This window comes from Drosophila miranda, chromosome XR, assembly GCF_003369915.1.
Source record: "Drosophila miranda strain MSH22 chromosome XR, D.miranda_PacBio2.1, whole genome shotgun sequence".
Classification (NCBI taxonomy): domain Eukaryota; kingdom Metazoa; phylum Arthropoda; class Insecta; order Diptera; family Drosophilidae; genus Drosophila; species Drosophila miranda.
The window spans coordinates 16123056-16144444 of record NC_046674.1 but is presented as its reverse complement, the minus strand read 5'-3'; the positions used below and the strand labels follow the sequence as shown (position 1 = coordinate 16144444).

Sequence of the window (21389 nt, the reverse complement as noted above, 5' to 3'; positions counted from 1 at the left end):
AAGGCGATACTGGCAAGACGGGGGATGTGGTCGGCTGCTGCGGCTAAGTCGATGGCAGATTAGGGCGTGCCAGAGTCTGTTGTAATGGACCATCGAGCCCCTTTAAATTGAAATAAAGAGCAATATTGAAAAATACACATGATCCGAGTTTTGAATGTTATACTGGGACTGAGAGAAAGGGGAGAAAGTGAAGAAAACAATCCTTCGTCGTCTGGTTGATCTTGCGTGATATTTATTTTGATTCAGCATTCTCTATAGTTCTTTTCACTTTCGTTCTGCCCTTATCGCATACATATATAAATCTTTTATCTTTATTTAGTTTATATTTTTTAGTTTTGTGTGATTTGCTCATTCTTTTTTGGTACAAATTGTATGCGTTAAGTTTTGCCATTTCATTCATTTCGTTTATGTCTATTTTGTAAATCTTAAAAAGTATTATTATTGCGCAGCTTTTGTCTCTATCATTGTATCATGAATTTGTAATTTGTAGATTTGTTTTTTTTTTTGTTTTTTGTTTTTTTTTTTTAAATAGTAAGTTTATCAAAGTTGACGGCGTGGAAATACTCGGTATATAAATGCATCTGCTTTCTGCTTGTGTGGTTCAGTTTTGGTAGGCATTCATTATGTTTAGAATAGTAATCAATTAATTTATGAATTATTTGTATCTTTACACTTGGTTCTACTCTCTCGCTTCGCACATCTACTCGTATCGTATCTAACCTTTTTATCTCTCGCTCGTACATCATGCACAAAAAAAATACTCTAGATTTGATTTAAAAGATTTCCTTCTTTCCCTTTTATATTTATATAATCTCTGCTTTCTTTTGTAGTGAAATTTAGGATTTATCTCATACCATACATCGGTTTAAACTTTGCGCTAATTTGTCGTTAGGTTAATAGGGTTCGCGGCTCTTCATTGCTTAACATTAGTGCTAGATTATTAACTAAATATTGTTGTTGTTGTTGTTGTTGTTTTTGTTGCTGCTGCTGATGCTGCTGCTGCTGATATTTACGTCCGAGTCCGTCGTCGTCACGTTGCGGGAGGCACGCTAAAGCATTACGAAACACAGATTACAATACGGAAAAAATACACGTGCTTGAAATGCATACATAATTAAAAAAAAAAATAATAATAATAATAAAACTAGAGGCTGCCTCCTGGTTGCACAACACTCGCATCGCACACACAATCTTTACAAATAATACAGAAGCCTAGTGTAATTACATAAATAAAACCATTTAAATCAATACAAATACAAATACAAATAAAAATACAAATTAACGTTAATGAACTCTTTCTCTCTGCATCTATCCTATCCCCCCCGCCGATATTATGCAGCCAGCATATTGCGTATGTTCTTCGGCGTGTTCTCCTCGTTCAGATGCTTCGTCGTGTAGCGCAGGGCATTGAGCAGTGGCTCCGCCTTGATGGCTGGCTGGGCCTGCAGCAGTCGCACACAGCCCTTCACATCCACGTGGGCGCCGCGCACGAATGCCCCAACTGGATGCACGTGATCGTAGAGTATGACCAGGCCAACCATCACACGCAGCACCAGCATTTTCGTATCTTCCCGCTCGATCTGTTGCAGCAGTTTCCTACAGCAAATACAAATGGCATTAGTTTCGAAATTGCAGCAAGCAGAAACCAATTCGTGATGTGATGTGATACTTACGGATTCTCCAGCATTCTGAGGCACACCTTGGCCATGGTGCCCAGCGTTTCCGTTGTGTTTTGCACATCGTCGGCATTGTCGTTAACAAACTTCGATGTCGCCTCGCTCAGCACCTTGAGCATGGGCGTGGCATGGGCATAGAAGAGGGACATGCGATTGGCCAGCTCCGTGCTGACCATCATGTTCTCCGTGGAGTCCACCCGCTGGCGGCTCACGATGCGTCTGTAGTAGCTGAAATCATTCTGTATGGCGGGTGTTTTCATCTGTAAATAGGATCACGGAAAGCAAAAAATTTCTTTAAACTCAGTACAGATGAGACGTAATCCGATTGGGGTGGTTTTATTAAATGTGTTTACAGGAAAATGGGTAAAATGGATAAGTAAATACAAAGTTCCCCAAGAAAAAACCAGATTCTAAATTTTAAATTTAAATAAATGTGTCATAGCAGTCGGCTTTCCGTCTTCGATGGGACTGCGGCCCCGAGTTTTGAAGCACTTGCCCAGTGTCTGCGTTGCGATGAAACGTTTTCCAGCACTTGTCCTTGTTTGCCTCTAATTACGGTTGAGACTTTAAAATCTAATTGCTGTACGTGACACCTCAATTTACCCGTTGTCCGGGCACTTGGCGACTCCGTAGTTTTCCCCGATTCCACAGCCAGGCCCAAAAACACTTAAGTTGTCAGGGCTGCATATTGCGAGCCGTGCGTGAGAAAATAACTTCAGAGAGCCGAGCCGCCGCCATGCCACGAATTTCTGAGTCAAGTCGCTGCCTGGGCTGGCTGTTGTGGCGTTGCTCATCCATCCAGTCACCTTGACAGAGGCGCTGCTCGAAACATGCATTAGTTTTGTATACTATATGGCGAAACTTTATATAAATACGTTATTAGCATAAATCGTTCTGAACAGTCACAAATGATGCGGCGACCAGGACAGATCCACAGCCACAGCAGCAGCAGCAGCAGCAGCAGCATCATCCGCTGGGTGAGTGCTTACAATATACACACATTCTTTTGTTACATTTTCCCCCGGGTTGAGAAAATAAAACAACAAATATTGTATACTAAACAGACGGAAAATTTAGGTGTTGTTTCGAACAAATCTGAACCGAGACTGAATATTTCCAATAGTATAGTCCGGCATAACAAAAATAGTCAGACTATATATATATATAGATGATTAATCGTTTAATGATTTTCACAGCACCTATCTGCATCGCTTCTACTGATGATAAATGCAATCTGTGTAACAAGTCAATATGCATCACCTTATGGCAGCAGCAGTCAGGCTTATGGCTACAATCTGCCACCACAACAACAACCACAACAACAGCAGGAAAATGCTTATGCAACTCCCCAGCAGCTGAACTACGCCCAACAATATCCCGCCGTCCCAGCAGCAGCAGTGCAATCTCTGTGGTCTGGAGCTCCCATTGTAGTCAATGACAATCTATATAGCGCGAACAGCAATCTGGGACAGGAACAACTGGAGCAGCAACGTTATGTCACCATCAACGGCTATTACGGAGAGGATTACCCCGGGCGACAGTACACACAATTTCCCAATTGGCGCTACAACAATCCCGAGAGGCAGAGGAAGGAACTAGAGGTACCGCCACCGCCGACACGTGCAGTCAATCACAACTACAACAATGTGCCTGGCTATGTCTACTACCAGCAACAGGAGCCTCCAATTCAGCCAAGGATCCAGCCTACAGTTCAGCCAAGGATCCAGCCTCCAGTTCAGCCAAGGATCCAGCCGGAGTATAAGCCCCAGTTTAGCCCCGAGTTGGACTCCAGCGAAGCCCGCCGCGAGGAGGAGCAAGTGGTCCACATTGGCGGCAGTCGCTCTTTGGCCGGAAACAACTATAACTACAACTACAAGCACAATGACAATCAGAACTACTTTGAGCCAGCACAGCCCTGGCGTCGACGTAATTTTGAGTCGACATATGCGGAGCACTTTTCCAATTACCTCCGCAAATATCCGCAGCGCCTGCAGCCGGTCTACAGCACGGGCGAAAACTTCGATGACAAATGAGTGCTGGGACTATCTAGTTATCTAGTTTTATGGCATATAATAAATCCCATCAAATTTTGTATTCCCTTTTCTGTCAAATACTCCGGAAATTGGTAGTCCTTTGGCCAAAAGGACTTGGCTGACTAACCGACTGCCGACCGATCGGCGATCTCTCCGACAGGCCACAGAAGTTCGCTCCAGGAAGCCCAAAGAGTGGCTTCAGTCCTGCTGTGTGCAACATTCCCTCGATGCTTCTGTCGTAGGCCAACGACTGCCCCTCTCCTGTTTGTTTGGTCGAATGACTCCAATAAAGCATGTCATTAAAATGAAGCCAGTTACAAGTGAAGTCAATAAATATTGCAGCATACTTTGCCGCTGCACGGGAGACAATGAAAACCGGAGAACAGAGCCCTAGAGCCGCAGAGTCGCCAGAGACAATGGGTTTCTATAGAGAAACGGAAGTAGCTGTTAGTTAGAAGGCACGTTTGAGCTATATACACACACTTTTGCAGTCGAGTATCTGTGTTCAAGTGCATCTGACACTTTGGCCACACAATGAACGTGCAGTTTGCAGCATTTAACATCATCAACAGCATCATCATCATCAGCAACATCATCGCTTCCCATCAAGAGCCAGAAAAGTGGTAGACATCAGAGGGAACAAGCCGACGACTACGACTCCGACAAGGAGAATGACTTTGCGGGTCCCTCTCTCCGTCCCCCTCCCCATCCACATCCACATCCAAATCGATTTGAGGAAAAGTTTTGCACAAGCGGAAACAAGCCATGGGAAATGCGGCGACTCACAGAGATTTTCCATTAAATGAATCGATTTTGTTTGGCACCACCGGAGAATAAAAGCCGCACAGAAAGTGTGGCCGGTCTGCAGCTTGTACATGGCTTGGATTTAACCCAGTCTCCAGCGATTAGTTTGCATATCGACATACTTATGGCCAGCACTGTGTGGTTTCCATCCGGCCATTGGCTGTTGGCCATTTCGTTGGCGTGCGTGTCAATGTTGCTGATGTTTCACTGTAGATTTTTACTCAATGAGCGGCAGCACGCGCTGCTCGTCGCTGAGACCAGGGGGTATTGCGACTAGGAGATACTCTACAGGCAGCTTTAATCTTTGGATTATACACAGCGATTGGGTGTTTGGGTTCTCCATACGAAGGGATATGCAGATGTGGCTCATTGAACCATTGGAGGACCCGGCATTCCGTTTACGTTTGTTACGAATCCCATATACCCTGTACACTCTTCGAGTGCCGGGTACACATATCAGTCAGTCAGTCAGTCAATTAAAAATGCAACCACGCGCGCCATCAGCTGGCGGAGACTTGGTTTGGCTTCGTTAGTCTTTGCCTGTCGACAGACAGCCCCCACAAAAGGTGGCCAAGCAGCAGACAGATACATAGATACAGACGGCAAACAAACACACACAACAAACAGACGCCAAAGAAGACAACATTCAATGCTGGTCTGACCCACGCGCCATGCCTCGAGTCCCGTGGGCGTGCTGGCTCTTCCAAATATGAACCGACATGTAAACACCCAAACCCTCGACCCACACTGCACCAGGCCGTGCCGTGCGGCACCTCACTCACCTTGTACTCATCGAATTTCAATACGAATTCTAAAATCTCGGCCAGCTGCTTGACCAGGGCCTGCTGTGTCTCCAAATGCTGCGTTGGATTCAACTTGCCGCCGACCAGTTGGCCCAGCAGCTTCGGCACAATCTTGTCCAGCTCCATGGAGTGCTCGTAGCAGCGTTTCAGTTTGGTGACCAGCGGCAGTACGGCGGACCAGGCTTTGCCCGTCACCTCGGGCGAGGGATCGGCTATGGCTTCGCGGATTTCCTTGCCGGCACCCTGTAAACAGAGAGGGAGAGGGAGAGAGAAACAGAAGAAAACTCCGTCAATAATGTGTGTTTGGCATGCGAGCAATTAATAGGGGTTTTGTAAAGGCATTTCTTGGTTCATTTTTCGCCAGAGCTGACCACATTTTATGCATTTATTTTATTACAAGAGAGGGGGGGGGCCTGTGCTTTTATTTCTATGCCACATGCAACAGTAACGATGTGGCCCGACCATTGACCGACGCAGCGCAAAGCAGCGATTTTTATCGATGCTTTATGATCTACTAAAATAAAGGAAAAGCACACCACAAAATCTAACGAACAACGGTCATTGCATGCCACTCTCGGACTCGGACTCTGACTGGGACTCGGATGGGGATGGGGATGGGGAGTGCAGTGGAGTGGAGTTCACTTTTCATGTGCGCCATGCAATCAGCAGAGCTGCGAAATGGCGTTGATTATTTCAATTGCTGCCTGTCTTCGCTTCGAACATATTGTACGTTTTTCAAATACATTTCAAGTGGCAATTATAACTGTAACGAATTCATCATTTGATCTGGAGATGGCTATCCCGTTTGCCGGCCTAGAGTGTCGTGCGAAAAGTAATCAAAAATTAAAGGCAGCTTTAAAGTTTCCTGCAAACTAGAACAGTGTTGGCAAACGACACTAATCTAAGCGTTGATTCGCCTGGCTTTGGCCCCTGCCAACTTCCATTTAATTCCATTCCATTTTTGGTGGAACCACATGCTGCTCCCCCCTCCCCCACCGCCCACTGGGCTGTTGTGGTTGCGTGTCTAACCGATTGACCCCATGTCTAACCCCATATTGGCATATGTATATTAAAGGGGGGGATTATATATAGAAATAACCTCAACTCTGTGATTACAAAAAAAAGAAAACATGCGAATTACGCACAGCTCAGTGGGCTGGCAAGTTCAAGCCCCAAGCCCCAAGCTCCAAGCTCCACGCTCTGCGGAAGAGATAGAGCCAGCACGAGAGCCATAGAAAGAGGTGTTTCGAGTGAATGAGCGGGTTGGGCGTGCGGTTATTTTCGGTTTGCACACACCTCTACTCGTTTCCACCTTTCTTTCCCCTCCTTCTTGGCACCTTCTCCACTTCTCCACTGCTGGTGCTAATGTAATGGGGCAGCACGTGTTGTGTGTTTATAATTAAATCGCTGCGCATATCAACAAGAGCAAACACACCTCAGACATCAGATACAGGGAGGGCCACACACACACACACACACACACACTCAGACACCCGTTTCCTTTGGCAGCTATTCCTTTACATAGTAATCATAATAAAAATGCAACCGTCTGTCCATTGCAATGCATTCGCAATGCCTTCTGTGTGCTGGCATCTCTTTTCACTCTACATAATTTACACCTGTCTGTAAGTCAAGTCATGTCCTTGGTCGGTCCTCCTCCGGCTGCTGCTGCTGCTTGCACTTGAGGCAGTCCAGAATGTTTAACGCCCACAAAAAAGTAAACAAACCGACAGAAGGCAACACAAGTCGATGGCTAGAGCGGCGCGAGGTGTGAGGTGGGGTGCTGCTGTCGTTGACTCGGCGTCGGCATTCGGTCCTCCCTCCCTCCCCCCCCTCGGCATTTACTGGCATTGTCTCGTTTACGCCAGCGACTCTGTAAGGACCCTTGAGAGGAGGAGGCGAGCAAGCAACGGAAGCTGCTCTGGGAGCTGGCATGTCCGTGTGGGCGCCCCGTTGTTTACCAGCATTCCATGCCACAGAGATTTCAGGCAGAGATTTCGCAAAGCGAGAGGGTAGGAGGCGGGAGGGCCTACATATGGCCAAGTGCTAGTCGTAGAAGGGTCCACGTTCAGAGCGAGTGCAACCCTTTAAAAGACAAGTCCATGTGGAAGAGTAGTCAAGGCTTCGGTTCCCTCTTAAAGCTTTCGTCTTTGTTTCTTTTCGCTCATTTTGTGCTGAAGAGCTAAAAAAACAAAGGGCGTAGGTGGTGCTGCGTTTTGTCACAGGAAACCCATCCTCCTCCTCCACCTCATCCTTATCCCCTCTTCCTCTCTCGCTCCAGCAATTGTTTGTTGATTCATCAACGCTGCGCATCCACTAACCATCCAAGCATCCGTCCCGCAAACAACTTGGCTGTGCTCCATTTGTCCGCGTACACGTGCTGTCTGTTTAAGCATTTACCATCCAAACAAGAGCTCTGAGCAGCGGATAAGAAACCACAACAAACTTGAACTTGCATGACTCTTTCATGGTTGCATGAGAAAGAAGAGCTGTAACTGTTTCGTTTTGTAACTGTTTCTAGTTTTGGTTTTAATTAACAGACACCCACCCCAGCTGCGGCTTGCCCCTGTTTGCAGCTCCAAAACTTCACTCCAGGTCTCCCCTCATTTCTCCACTGATTACTCATCATCATCATCATCATCATCATCATGATGATCAGTAGAGTAGCAACATTTCAGCATAAAAGCGCAATCAGTCAGCGTTTCATTTATTCAAGAGAAAAACGCAGAGCAAAAAAATGGGTTTCCATCCATGGAGGAGCCACAGCAGCAGCAGCAGCAGCTTACGACCGCTTACATCTAGTTGAATAGTTAATTAACTTCTGGCTGTGAGTGTTGCATCTGCCACAGAATGGAAGTGTTTTTAATTGAAAATGAAATTAGAGGCAGCAATGCGGAAGTGCGGAAATGCAGAAATCCAGAAATGGAGACAGGCGCAAAGAGAGAGAGAGAGAAAGAATCTGCACACAAAGCGATAGTTTGTTGGCTTTGAGACCCCAAAAGCGACAACGCACGAGTGCCCGATCGAGTGACGGGTGACAGCTCCCACAGACACCCGGACGCCTTGGATGACACAACAACAAGCGAAACGACAACGACAACGACAACGATGATGATGATGATGATGATGACTACAGCCGGGGTGCAGCTTACAATTTTCACATAGCGCCACCCCGGGCCCGAGTACATAATCATAAATATTTCATAATTCGCATACCCTATAGCCGTGGAGTGCGGGGGTTGTATGGGTTGTATATCGCTAGGCCACATGCAGTATATTTTGAAATATATATACAAATATAGCCAGATCTGTCACCTTCTTGTGTTGATGTTGCAAGGGGTATTTCCGAGTGCGGAATACCCCAAAATTGTATTGCCCCATTACTCAATTATGTATGCATGTAAACTTGTGCTTATGTTTTGATATCTTTCGTCTCCTTCCGCTGACGGGACTGACTTCTTAATTATTCAATGGACAAGAGAGTTCCCCCCCCCCCCCCTCTCCCACCGCCTGGACCCACTCAGAATGTTCTTTGTACTCCCGTTTCGTTTCAAAGTTTGCTATCAACGATAGCAACATGTGTATTGCAAAAGTCTCCACTGTGCTCTCTGTGGAAACCGCTGACTCCCAAGTCTGAAAGAGAAAGAAAGAGAGAGAGACTGAACAGCCATGGCTTTAGTGAGTCACAACACAGACCCCCCGACCACCGACCGCCGACCGCCGATCGTTGACTGCCGGCAGATACAGAAATAAGCTTTATAGCGTGATAGAGAGATAGGGAGTGAGGTGATTTTATGGCTAAACTATTGATGATGCTGTGGCATCATTGTACACCAATTAGAAGATCAATTACCACTTGATGCAATGCAATAAAAATAGACAGATGCATCCGTGCTTTCAGCTGAAAAAAAAAAAAACAATTGTTGCAACAGATTTGGTCATTCAATGAGGGCCCAGGGCCTACGCATCAGCTCTAGATGGAAGTGAATCATTACCATCCCATACCACAGCACAGTAAGTGCGAACAAAGGACTACCACAATCACTGGAGATTGTACCAACAAAAATCCATACATATGTATGGGGCATGTAAATCAACCGCAAATGGTGCGGTGCGTGAGTTGGAAATTCAATTAACATTTATTTCAACTCGAAAATAAGCCATAACAATGTGAGAGAATGGCTTAATTTTCTCAAGGGCCATGGCCACACGGTATGAGGCGGCTTTTCGGTGTCACGAGCGCCACAGTCCGTATGTAATTTATCAAGATAATCAGAGAACGGGAACAAAAGCAATTCGTTGACCGAAAAGCCAGATACCCTAACAAATGGATCGTTTCGAAGGCTCATAGTCTGATATTTATACGATTGGGATAGTATTGAAAGATAGAAAGATGTTAACACTAAGGCTAATAGTTACAGTAGAACAGATTTTCAATCTCTTGTGCAATATTTATAGTATCCCCATCACTGGAAGGGTATACAAGCCATAAAAACACCAGCGAACGCAATAAAGATTAGATAAACATGTGAAATTATCAATGTCGCCAGCAATCCTGACGGGGACAGAGAAGGGGAGAGTGATAGAAAGAGAGAGCAACGAAACATTCGATATGGCAAATGATTGCACTCCAATTATCGACAGCCGCTTATCGGAAGCGCTCACACAACACGAAGCATTGTGTGTGTGTGTGTGTGTGCGTGTGTGTGTGCCCTGGAGCCCGGGATTGACGCATTCCGCGTGGGGCCGCCGTCGCAGCCAAACAAATGTCAATGTCCGCCACTGCAGCCAAGAGAGAGAGAGAGAGACAGAGAGGGAGCAGGAGCAGGACAGCTGTCACATTCCCATATTACACATGTCACTCTCTCTCCTCTTGTCCCTCTTGTTTTCTCAATTAAGGCGGCTCATAAATCACATTTGCCATTCCGCAGATGGCGGTGGGGGGGAGGCGGAGGAGGAATTGGTATCGGATCTGCATATCGATTACACACTGCACCTAGGCAGTGTTGTAAAATGCAAAAACAGCTTTCGGGAATTGGGTTAACAGTGGGACATAAAACATTTGTGGACTGTTTATTTTGTGCAAATTACACACAAAAAATATTAAACAAAAAACCAAAACCAAAACACAGGTCCGTCCGTGCTCATAAACAGTTGGCTCGTAAAAGAATAACAAAAATAATTTTCTGCACACAGACGCCTGCCTGCCGTAAAAGCAGCTGCACTTTGCTATTTGCTGTTGTTGCACTTTCCACGCAGTTCCTAAGCTGCTTAGAGACCCAGACACCAGACAGACGACAAGAACAGACACCGGGGGCGAAGAACCAGCCCCCAGCCCCCAGTCCCAGTCTCAGCCCCAGTCCCAGCCACACAGATGTCGTAAATTATACATTTGACAATTTTAAAGATGCTTTTGGGAATGGAGAAATATTTAGAATGCTGCATTTGCTGCAGAGGCAGGTAAAAGACACTGGACAACGATGGACGATGTACTTAAACTTTTGCCCTTGCCAAGTTGTTGTTTTGCCGTTTAAATTGTTTAACCCTTGTGCATATGGCATATGAGAGTGCAACAAAGAAATGCTCAGCGATTTATTCAATTGAATTAAATTTGGTTAACAAATCAACACTCTGTTCTCAGTGTCATTTCAATAAATCACACAATCACAAAAATGTGTCACCGCCTACAGTGCGTTGCAATATTTTAAGGCTACTGAAGAACTAAGAAATAATGCACCAAAACTCCACATAGCAAATTTTGGTATAAAGTTCTAGCCCTCTTTTTCCCCTTTTCCCATTCGAAGTCTTGAACCCCACTTTAGTTGTCACATCTGCATATCCCCCACCCACGTTGGGGCACACAAATGTGCGAGTACTCAAAATGAGAGCAAAAGAAACTTAAATACACATTTGTGAAAGCAATGAAATGTTTGAAAAATTCCATTTATTTACTTGGAACTGTGTTTACGTTGTTTGGGTTTCTCTATTTTTGGCGTAATTAATTTCCAGTTGATGGCGTCGGAAATAGGTACGAAAATAGGTCCAAAATCCATAAACAATTAACAAATGGCCCCCCGCCCCCCCATCAAAACGGACGGATAGGAAAGTGAAACCTGCAGTAAATCTACTAAATATGATATAAAATGTGGTCTCTAGGGGGGAAGGGGAGTGGTTTACTTCCATTACAAAATGGAAGTTTTACATAACGGAAATTGATGAAGCGGTTAGATCTGTTGCACACTTTCATAGGATCGCCATATATGTATGTACCTATGAATACTCGGAGGGGGGCATTATGTTATAATATTCAAATGCTGATCGCTGGCACGCACATTATAATAATTATATTGACTGGCCAACCGAGTGACCACCACACGCCGGAAGTTCTCCCTCTCCCTCTGCCTGGGTCTCCGCTTTGTGTTTTAGTATTCGCGCACATCATTTAAGTGGTTCGTGGAAAGGGAATGAAAACTGGAAGAGAGGTACGAGAATATATATATGTATACATATATACATATGTGTCTAATGACTGCTCATTCGGTTTCAGTGATTATTGTGATTGCTGCTGCTGCAGTCTGCTTCTGCTTCTGCTGTCTGCTTCCATTGTAAAACTGACATTAAATACTTAAATGTATTTATGCATACTCGTATATGATGACGATAAATCGCTTTTTGTATGTGGAGCAGCGGAACGCAGTCTTTTAAATGGGTCGCTCGCACATCAATTTTGGGGCTAAGGGCTCCCCCTTTTTTGTGCGTGGAAGCAGGAATATAAACTGTGGGAATTTGTTTAATCGGAGGCTTAAAAGGGGGGATTTTACGGAGGGAATCATGATGCTTATAACAGATTTCGCAAGTGCTTTCCAAGTTTGATCGCAAACCTTAAAAGAAAGCACCAACTGGGCAGTTGAAAACAGTTTGTTATTTAATGACTCAATTTGTTAGTAATTCCATGACACATTACGCAAATCTACCCTTCAGATATATACTGATTACCCGAGACCACAAAAGTCTGTTCTGTGGTTCGTTCTGTTAAGCATTTCGCATTTTTTTGTGCTTTTGTTTTTCTGCTTTTCTGCTTTTCTGTGTAATGCAGTTCAAGGTTTCGTATTGGATTACTCGCATGTGTTCCACAGATATCGCCAGGCTGTCAATGGCATGAAAAACCACAATATTTATGGGTTAATTCATATAATTAAATAATATATACATGTGCCACACACTCGTACTCGTACTCGCGTAGCTCATCAAATTTCAATGGTGTTTGGCCCACATTTCCGATAAACTTTTATATCCATCTTTTTCTACCCACATGATGATAATACCTTTCATGTTTTTATTGTTGTTTTGTCATTGTTCAGGTGTGTGTGTGCTTTGCTTTTTGTTACTCGTATTTGGGACCCTTTGTTGACCCTGTTGTTGTTTGTTTAGTGCACACACAAGAGGCGCCTTTTATTCGATATCTGGTATCTGGTCTGGGCCAATATTTGACAATAGAGACACTAACAAGTGCCGGTAAATCACCTAGAAAAGCCAGCAGCTATGCCTATGGCTGTCGAAAGAAAGTGGTATGGGATTCTATTCTTTATTCTCTCTCATATTTTCTCTTGCTGTCGCATGGGAGACCATGCTTAAGCTTAGTACTCGCACTTTCCTCTAATAAAATAATCAAAATAACTCCGGAATGTGGTCAATATTTATAAAGTTATAGTACAACAGGGCCACACTGCTTTATAAAGAAATAAATGCCACTTTTGGCAAATTTTACGATAGTTTATTTAATTTTTTTGTTGGTTTTTGGTTGCCTTTTGGTTGAGGTGCAGCAAATGCAACAAAATAAACAACAACAAAAAAAAGTCGTCTGATTTTTTCTCGTCGCATTTTTCACTCTATTTATAGCAAGCAGATGGAGGCATGGAGGAAGCGGAGAGGCAGAAGCAGCAAAAAGGAGAACACCAAGTTTTTTCCATTTTTCCAGCTTTTGGCGCATTGCCAAAGTTCTGTGTTTTTTTTTCTCTTTCTGTTGTATGAGGGGGTAAGTAGGGGGTCACCTGCTCCATAACCAGTTTGTTTGCCTTGGCAACCAGTTCCACCCCATGCCAAAGCCACCCACCCACTCAGGAGGAGGATGGTTGGTGGCTAAAGAGGGGGATCAAAAAAGTTGCAATGAAACTAAAATTCAGGCCACAAATTAAGCGCATTTTAAGTAGTTGGTTTCGGTTGGGATCGACTCTGAAAAAGAGGAATAAAGGCAAAGGTGTGGTGCGATGCGATGCGGTGCGGTGCGGTGCAGCGCAAGGGTTAAATGGCCACAGAGGTCGTCTTTGTTGGTGCTTGAGTGGGTCACACGAGGGAAATGAACTCATTGGCACACATTTTCCAGTTCATTTGCGTTGATTAAAGCTTTTTGGGCCTGACATTTGTTTGCCGTTTCCCGTCTGTCGTCTGTCGCCCATCCCTCTCATACGACGCCCCTCTATCTGTGAACGTATCCCTGTCTCGTTCTGTCTGAAAGCCAATTAATAATTTCGCACACAAACAAGCGTCGAATTTTCGAACTCGAATCTAGGCGCTTAGGCAAAGGTCAACAGAAAAAACGCGTTGAGAGTGGAGCTGTGACTAATTCTCTCCCCGAAAAAAGAGTGAGAGACGAATGCAAGAGAGAAAGAGTGTGTGAAAAGCAACGGCAAAAGTTTGTCAGTGACGTCAGTGGAGCGATAATGAAAGAAGTTCTCACTGGCCGCACCACTGATCATGCGGGCACGTGTGTGAGTCAGAGCGAACTAACCAAAGAGGAGGGAAACCACAGAGAAAGACACCACGTTTACACGGAAGCATTTCGAATAGTACAAATATGTATGCATGTCAAATTATTGTACAGACCACTGCTGTACGTCCACATTGTTATCTGTTAAAGCGATAAGCATTTTTAATTTTCTCTTCAATAACCAGAAATTTGTTCCGTTTGAGTGCATCGTGTAACCGATCCACGATCGCAGAGGGAGAGAGGTCAAGAGAGAGAGAGCAATAGAAATATGGTAATACGGTAAAAATGAAGAGCCCATATCAAATGTTAAATACTCAGGCCAATTCCCGTTCTTCTTGTTCGTTTTCGCAAGACGAATGCATCGTGTAAACGATAATCGTAGTACCAGCAGCCAGCAGAAGAGAAGAGAGCGAGCAAGTGAAAGATAACATACATAACTGTTGAGTGTGTCGTGTCGAGTCGTGTCGTGTCGTCTCGTGTCTCTCTTGCTCTACCTATCTCTCTCTTTCACCCTGACAAAGGTTAAATGCTCAATTTGTTGCTCGTTTATTGTTGATTTTGTTTTCGCTCATTTGATTGTGTGCCATTTGTTGTTATTTTTAACAAGTTGTAATTATCAGCTCAGACGGGTCTCCTTAGGCGCTTAAGCCCAATATATAGTCGAAGAATTACATAGAAAATATTACTGTCACTAACCGGTTGGTGGTTTGGTCTAGAGGGGGGGGAAAAACCCCTGAGCTCAACTAGATGACGCAAACAGCCAGATATCAACACTCCACTCACCCGATAGATCTGTATTTCCTCCAGCACCACCTCCGATTCCTTGAGCACACGCTCCACCTCATCGTACACCTCGCGCTCTGTCTCTGTGGGCGCGGCGTTCTCAAAGTCCAGGAAGACATCGTAGGATTTGGCGGCGCAACAATTGGAGTCATCGCGTGACAGCAGGCTCAGCAGTTTGCCCATTTTTTGTGTGGATGTGTGAGTGTGTGTGTGTTGATTAAACTTATTAAGTTATGGATCTTGTGGTATTTGTTGTATTATTTTTGGGTTATTAATTAGCACTCGAGGCAACTGCAAATGGGGAGAAGGATAGGGAGAACACATTAGCAGCTGTTGCACCTGTTGTCGCAAAGGGCTTTCATCTCTGATCCCAGCAGCTGCAAAAGGGAGAACGGGGATCCAAGAACTTGTTTCATCTTGGTCGAGGACAAAGGAAACGGACAACAGGGGTGGGAAAGGCACGAAACACACACAAAAAAAACAAATGCCTGACAACCCCCGCCCCCTTCGGAATGGGACAATCAATTCTCTTTTGACTCCAGCACAGCAGCGGAAAATGCTCCGCGGGAGGTGCAGAGAGCAGAGCATCCAGGGTGTATTTTTTATATGGTGAGGGATATTCTTGTTTTCTCAAGATGACTATTTTCTTGTTTTCCACTCAATTTTTTGGCATTAACTGACAACAAAAAATGTTATGGAGCGCTCTCTGGCAACCTTATATAAATAATACACCTTGAGCATGGCCATGTGTTTGCCGTATCTCTCTTTCTCTCCCTCTCTCTCCCCAGCATGCTGTTTAAGTGTGTATGTGTGCGTGTGTGGGGTTCGCAGGAAACGCGTAAACAACAGCAACAAGAACAGCAACACTTTTCACACATCATGCTAAGTAGGAAAATACCATTTTCCTTCACATGCAGCTCGAGTAAACATTTTACACACACACATACGCGGACACTACCCCTCTTCACACTTTAATTGCGAAAATAAAACAACAACAAAAGAGCAAGTTTCTTGTTATTAAACTGTTCCTTTTTGTGTGTGTGTGTGTGCACTGCTTTTGTTTATCTGCAGGCCTTATCTGGCAAACGGGGGGCAGGGAAGGGGTGCGCTGGATGCCCGTCATTTCTCTTTTCATTTTCTGCTATTTTGCGCGCTTATCTGTACTCTTTTTATTATTTATATTTCCCAATGCCCAGAGGGTTTCTTCTGCATTGGAATTTTTTTAGCAGCTTATCACCTTTTTGCACCACCTTTTCGCGTAATCTGTGTTTGATAGACTTTAGCGCAGCGGCGCCAATGGCATGGTTGGATTTTCAATGTTTTCACAAAATGTATATTTAAAAAAAATATTTAAAAACACACACACGATACACAGCCCGGCGCCAACGACGCGACAATTTCAAAATCAATTGCTTAAATTGTTATTCTGTGCATGGACAAATTTTTTTGAGCACCCAACGTATATTTATTGAACCTATTTTATTTATTAATTCTTGGACGAACGCGCGCAGCAAACAATGTGGATATCAACGGACTTTTCTGAATTCAGAAAAAAAAAATTGTTGTCCCGGGCCAAAAAATTTGTGACCGTCAGTGTGCCCGCAGACCCATTGATAAAATATATCGTCTGACACTCAGAAATGTACCAAAATATACTGTATCATTTTAAATATATACCGTGAATATACTGACGAATTATCCAAGTTCCATCATACATATTCCTCGTTTTTGATATTCCGTCGAATATTATTAGCTAGATAGAACATTAAGCCATGCCCACATAATTGTATTCGATTAGTGAATCAATTTTCTACTTGACTGGCTTTTTCTAAATACTTGCTTTTATTGGATTTCTATATACCGTCGAAAATGAAATTGATTAGATTGATGAATATTGACAAAATATACCATTATATACCGATATACCGTAAATATACCATCGGATCAATACTGACTTCTAAAAATGCCGAAAAGTATTAAAAATACCGTAAATATTCTGACGAATTAAATTTCTATTTTACATATTCCTCGATTTTTATATTCCGTGGAATATTATTAGCTAGATGGAACATTAAGCCCTGCCCACATAATTTTATCCGATTAATGAATCAATTTTTTACTTGACTGGTTTGTTTTAAATACTTGACTTGTATTCCTGCTGCGGCGATTGCTTTGGATGTTTTTGCCAAAAAAAAACGTAATACAGTAATCGTTCCTACTGCTCAAATTTTCGTCTTTTTTTATTTTGAAAAAAAAAACTATGATACAAAATCATAAACGACATAAACATACAATCTAGTAACTATAAATTCTGTTCCATTGTTTTTTTTTGTATAACTTTTTCTCCTGTTTTTTACCTATTTAGAATAAATGGAATATACAAAATAGGACAAAAATCTCATCAATTCCCACCATTCGAAATATTTTATTCTTCATAAAATTATATTTTCAGAGATGAGAGTCTTAGCTAGCTAATAATACTGTTTAAAAATCACTGATTAAAAATCAATTACGGTGAACATATTATTTCGTTTACTGCCGTGAAAAATATTAAGTTTTCGAATGTTCGCGGCAGTTTGAGATGTTGATGCATCTATCACATATATCAATACTTTTAAATAGAAACAGTGCTGTAAGGCTCTGAACTATCGCACTTCTTACATCCCATCGCTATTTCTACTGCACGCTGGAAACCGTGAATTTTCCTTCAATTTTGTTCATTTTTCTGACTAAAATCCTTGCAAATAGGAAATAAACCCCACTCGATATGGCAGCGTACAGCAAGAGCTCCAACTGGACGATATACAACTGCTGCTGGAGCGCATAGCCAAGAATGACAAGAGTGGGTTCACGCAGCTGTTCAGCCAGCTGAAGGACGTTAACTTTGTGGACGACACGGGCATGTCGCTTCTGGCGTGTGCGAGCTTCAAAGGCAACAAAGAGGCTGTGCAAATACTGCTAGACATGGTGAGTTTGTCCACATCGCAGTAGCGGAATGATCTCCCAAACACCACCCTTTTCCCCCAACAGGGCGCCGATGTCCACTTGAATCAGCATGGGGCCGACTATACACCTTTGCACTTTGCGGCCCTGTCCGGCAGCACTGACGTGTGCCGCCAGCTGCTGGATGCCGGCATCAATCCGAGCAGCATCAACAGCGTCTCGCGCACCGCCTCACAGATGGCCGCCTTCGTGGGAAACCATGCCTGCGTGGAGACAATTAACAACTATATTACCCGATCTGGACTGGAGTACTACACACAGGCGCACGGCCAGCAAACGGAGCCGTTAATTCCGCCTGCGCTGCTATCAGCCTTTCACACCTTTGTCATCGAAATCAATCTGCATCCCGTGAGAATCGCACTGAACGCCCAGTCCTAGGACTTCTCAGGATACTGAGCAACCTGCGCAAACCCTGGCACTAATGTGCGAGGAGATGCAGAAGACACACGACATGAACGACTTCTCTTATTTATATCCAATCCAGAGTTTCTTCTGCATTGGAATTTTTAGCAGCTTATCACTTTTTGCACCACCTTTCGCGTAATCTGTGTTTGATAGACTTTAGCGCAGCGGCGCCAATGGCATGGTTGGATTTTCAATGTTTTCACAAAATGTATATTTAAAAAAAATATTTAAAAACACACACACGATACACAGCCCGGCGCCAACGACGCGACAATTTCAAAATCAATTGCTTAAATTGTTATTCTGTGCATGGACAAATTTTTTTGAGCACCCAACGTATATTTATTGAACCTATTTTATTTATTAATTCTTGGACGAACGCGCGCAGCAAACAATGTGGATATCAACGGACTTTTCTGAATTCAGAAAAAAAAAATTGTTGTCCCGGGCCAAAAAATTTGTGACCGTCAGTGTGCCCGCAGACCCATTGATAAAATATATCGTCTGACACTCAGAAATGTACCAAAATATACTGTATCATTTTAAATATATACCGTGAATATACTGACGAATTATCCAAGTTCCATCATACATATTCCTCGTTTTTGATATTCCGTCGAATATTATTAGCTAGATAGAACATTAAGCCATGCCCACATAATTGTATTCGATTAGTGAATCAATTTTCTACTTGACTGGCTTTTTCTAAATACTTGCTTTTATTGGATTTCTATATACCGTCGAAAATGAAATTGATTAGATTGATGAATATTGACAAAATATACCATTATATACCGATATACCGTAAATATACCATCGGATCAATACTGACTTCTAAAAATGCCGAAAAGTATTAAAAATACCGTAAATATTCTGACGAATTAAATTTCTATTTTACATATTCCTCGATTTTTATATTCCGTGGAATATTATTAGCTAGATGGAACATTAAGCCCTGCCCACATAATTTTATCCGATTAATGAATCAATTTTTTACTTGACTGGTTTGTTTTAAATACTTGACTTGTATTCCTGCTGCGGCGATTGCTTTGGATGTTTTTGCCAAAAAAAAACGTAATACAGTAATCGTTCCTACTGCTCAAATTTTCGTCTTTTTTTATTTTGAAAAAAAAAACTATGATACAAAATCATAAACGACATAAACATACAATCTAGTAACTATAAATTCTGTTCCATTGTTTTTTTTTGTATAACTTTTTCTCCTGTTTTTTACCTATTTAGAATAAATGGAATATACAAAATAGGACAAAAATCTCATCAATTCCCACCATTCGAAATATTTTATTCTTCATAAAATTATATTTTCAGAGATGAGAGTCTTAGCTAGCTAATAATACTGTTTAAAAATCACTGATTAAAAATCAATTACGGTGAACATATTATTTCGTTTACTGCCGTGAAAAATATTAAGTTTTCGAATGTTCGCGGCAGTTTGAGATGTTGATGCATCTATCACATATATCAATACTTTTAAATAGAAACAGTGCTGTAAGGCTCTGAACTATCGCACTTCTTACATCCCATCGCTATTTCTACTGCACGCTGGAAACCGTGAATTTTCCTTCAATTTTGTTCATTTTTCTGACTAAAATCCTTGCAAATAGGAAATAAACCCCACTCGATATGGCAGCGTACAGCAAGAGCTCCCAACTGGACGATATACAACTGCTGCTGGAGCGCATAGCCAAGAATGACAAGAGTGGGTTCACGCAGCTGTTCAGCCAGCTGAAGGACGTTAACTTTGTGGACGACACGGGCATGTCGCTTCTGGCGTGTGCGAGCTTCAAAGGCAACAAAGAGGCTGTGCAAATACTGCTAGACATGGTGAGTTTGTCCACATCGCAGTAGCGGAATGATCTCCCAAACACCACCCTTTTCCCCCAACAGGGCGCCGATGTCCACTTGAATCAGCATGGGGCCGACTATACACCTTTGCACTTTGCGGCCCTGTCCGGCAGCACTGACGTGTGCCGCCAGCTGCTGGATGCCGGCATCAATCCGAGCAGCATCAACAGCGTCTCGCGCACCGCCTCACAGATGGCCGCCTTCGTGGAAACCATGCCTGCGTGGAGACAATTAACAACTATATTACCCGATCTGGACTGGAGTACTACACACAGGCGCACGGCCAGCAAACGGAGCCGTTAATTCCGCCTGCGCTGCTATCAGCCTTTCACACCTTTGTCATCGAAATCAATCTGCATCCCGTGAGAATCGCACTGAACGCCCAGTCCCTAGGACTTCTCAGGATACTGAGCAACCTGCGCAAAACCCTGGCACTAATGTGCGAGAAGGAGATGCAGAAGACACACGACATGAACGAGCTTCTGGCCTTCAAGTTCCACTACCAGGGCTGGATCGTGGCAGAGCTGATCCGCTGTGAGGAGCAGTTCAAGGCGCAACACAAGGAGAAGACTGGCGGAGGCGAGCCGGAGGTAAACAAGAACGACTTTATCGAGCTGTTCGTGAAGCGGGTGCTTAAGGAAAACGAACAGGGCCAGCTGGACTACGTGGAGTACACGTTAAGGGAGTGTGCGCGGGAGTTTCCCGTGCGGGAGTGCACCATCTTCAGGCAGATAGCCACCCAATTTGGAGGCAAGGATGCCCCGCCGGCACTGGTTATCCTCCGCAATGCCATCAACGGAATGCGCGGCTTTGTGGTGGGTTTTATCTGTTGTTCTCATTGAAAAGCATTCCAATCGCTCAACATTTGGCATTTTGCAGGACGAAACCAGCTACTGCAGCACCTGTGGACAAGAGAAGCCTGACAAGAAGTGCTCCAAGTGCAAGGCGGTGCAGTATTGCGATCGGGAGTGCCAGCGTCTGCACTGGTTCATGCACAAGAAGAGCTGTGCCCGACTCTTGGCCGCCTCGCTGGCTGGAGCCACGACCCAGGTCCAGTCGAAGGGGCCCATTGATACCTCAGAGCTGCAGGAGCAGCTATCCAAGCTGTCGGCGTAATCGCTATGTCAAGTGTTTCTTTTTTAATGGAAATATATTTACTATAAAAACATGAAGCTCTTACACATCTGTTATTCATTCAAATTTACAGACCAATGTTACTCCTAACAGACCTGCTACCACGCAGAGTTTT

General features: G+C 43.7%; 2 protein-coding genes across 3 annotated transcripts; one reads left to right on the top strand and one right to left on the bottom strand.

Annotated features, from left to right (window-relative positions):
* Positions 1 to 210: 210 nt before the first annotated feature.
* Positions 211 to 16479, bottom strand: LOC108151425 (protein FAM49B). Of its 2 annotated transcripts, none has more exons than XM_017280015.2 (5): positions 16104 to 16479; positions 14867 to 15157; positions 5296 to 5559; positions 1674 to 1936; positions 211 to 1596 (listed from the first exon to the last, which is right to left on the bottom strand). In XM_017280015.2, the coding sequence occupies exons 2-5, from the start codon at positions 15047 to 15049 to the stop codon at positions 1332 to 1334; spliced, it is 975 nt and encodes a 324-aa protein (XP_017135504.1). In that variant the 5' UTR covers positions 15050 to 15157; positions 16104 to 16479; the 3' UTR covers positions 211 to 1331. The 2 variants fall into 2 exon arrangements, with proteins under 2 accessions (XP_017135504.1, XP_017135505.1); XM_017280016.2 differs by lacking the exons at positions 5296 to 5559; positions 14867 to 15157; positions 16104 to 16479 and adding exons at positions 2173 to 2224; positions 2280 to 2495; positions 2552 to 2784.
* Positions 16480 to 16829: 350 nt separating this feature from the next.
* Positions 16830 to 21312, top strand: LOC117186667 (ankyrin repeat and MYND domain-containing protein 2-like). The gene is made up of 6 exons (XM_033387707.1): positions 16830 to 16853; positions 17615 to 17833; positions 17897 to 18245; positions 19926 to 20119; positions 20260 to 20955; positions 21020 to 21312. The coding sequence occupies exons 1-6, from the start codon at positions 16830 to 16832 to the stop codon at positions 21254 to 21256; spliced, it is 1719 nt and encodes a 572-aa protein (XP_033243598.1). The 3' UTR covers positions 21257 to 21312.
* Positions 21313 to 21389: the final 77 nt, after the last annotated feature.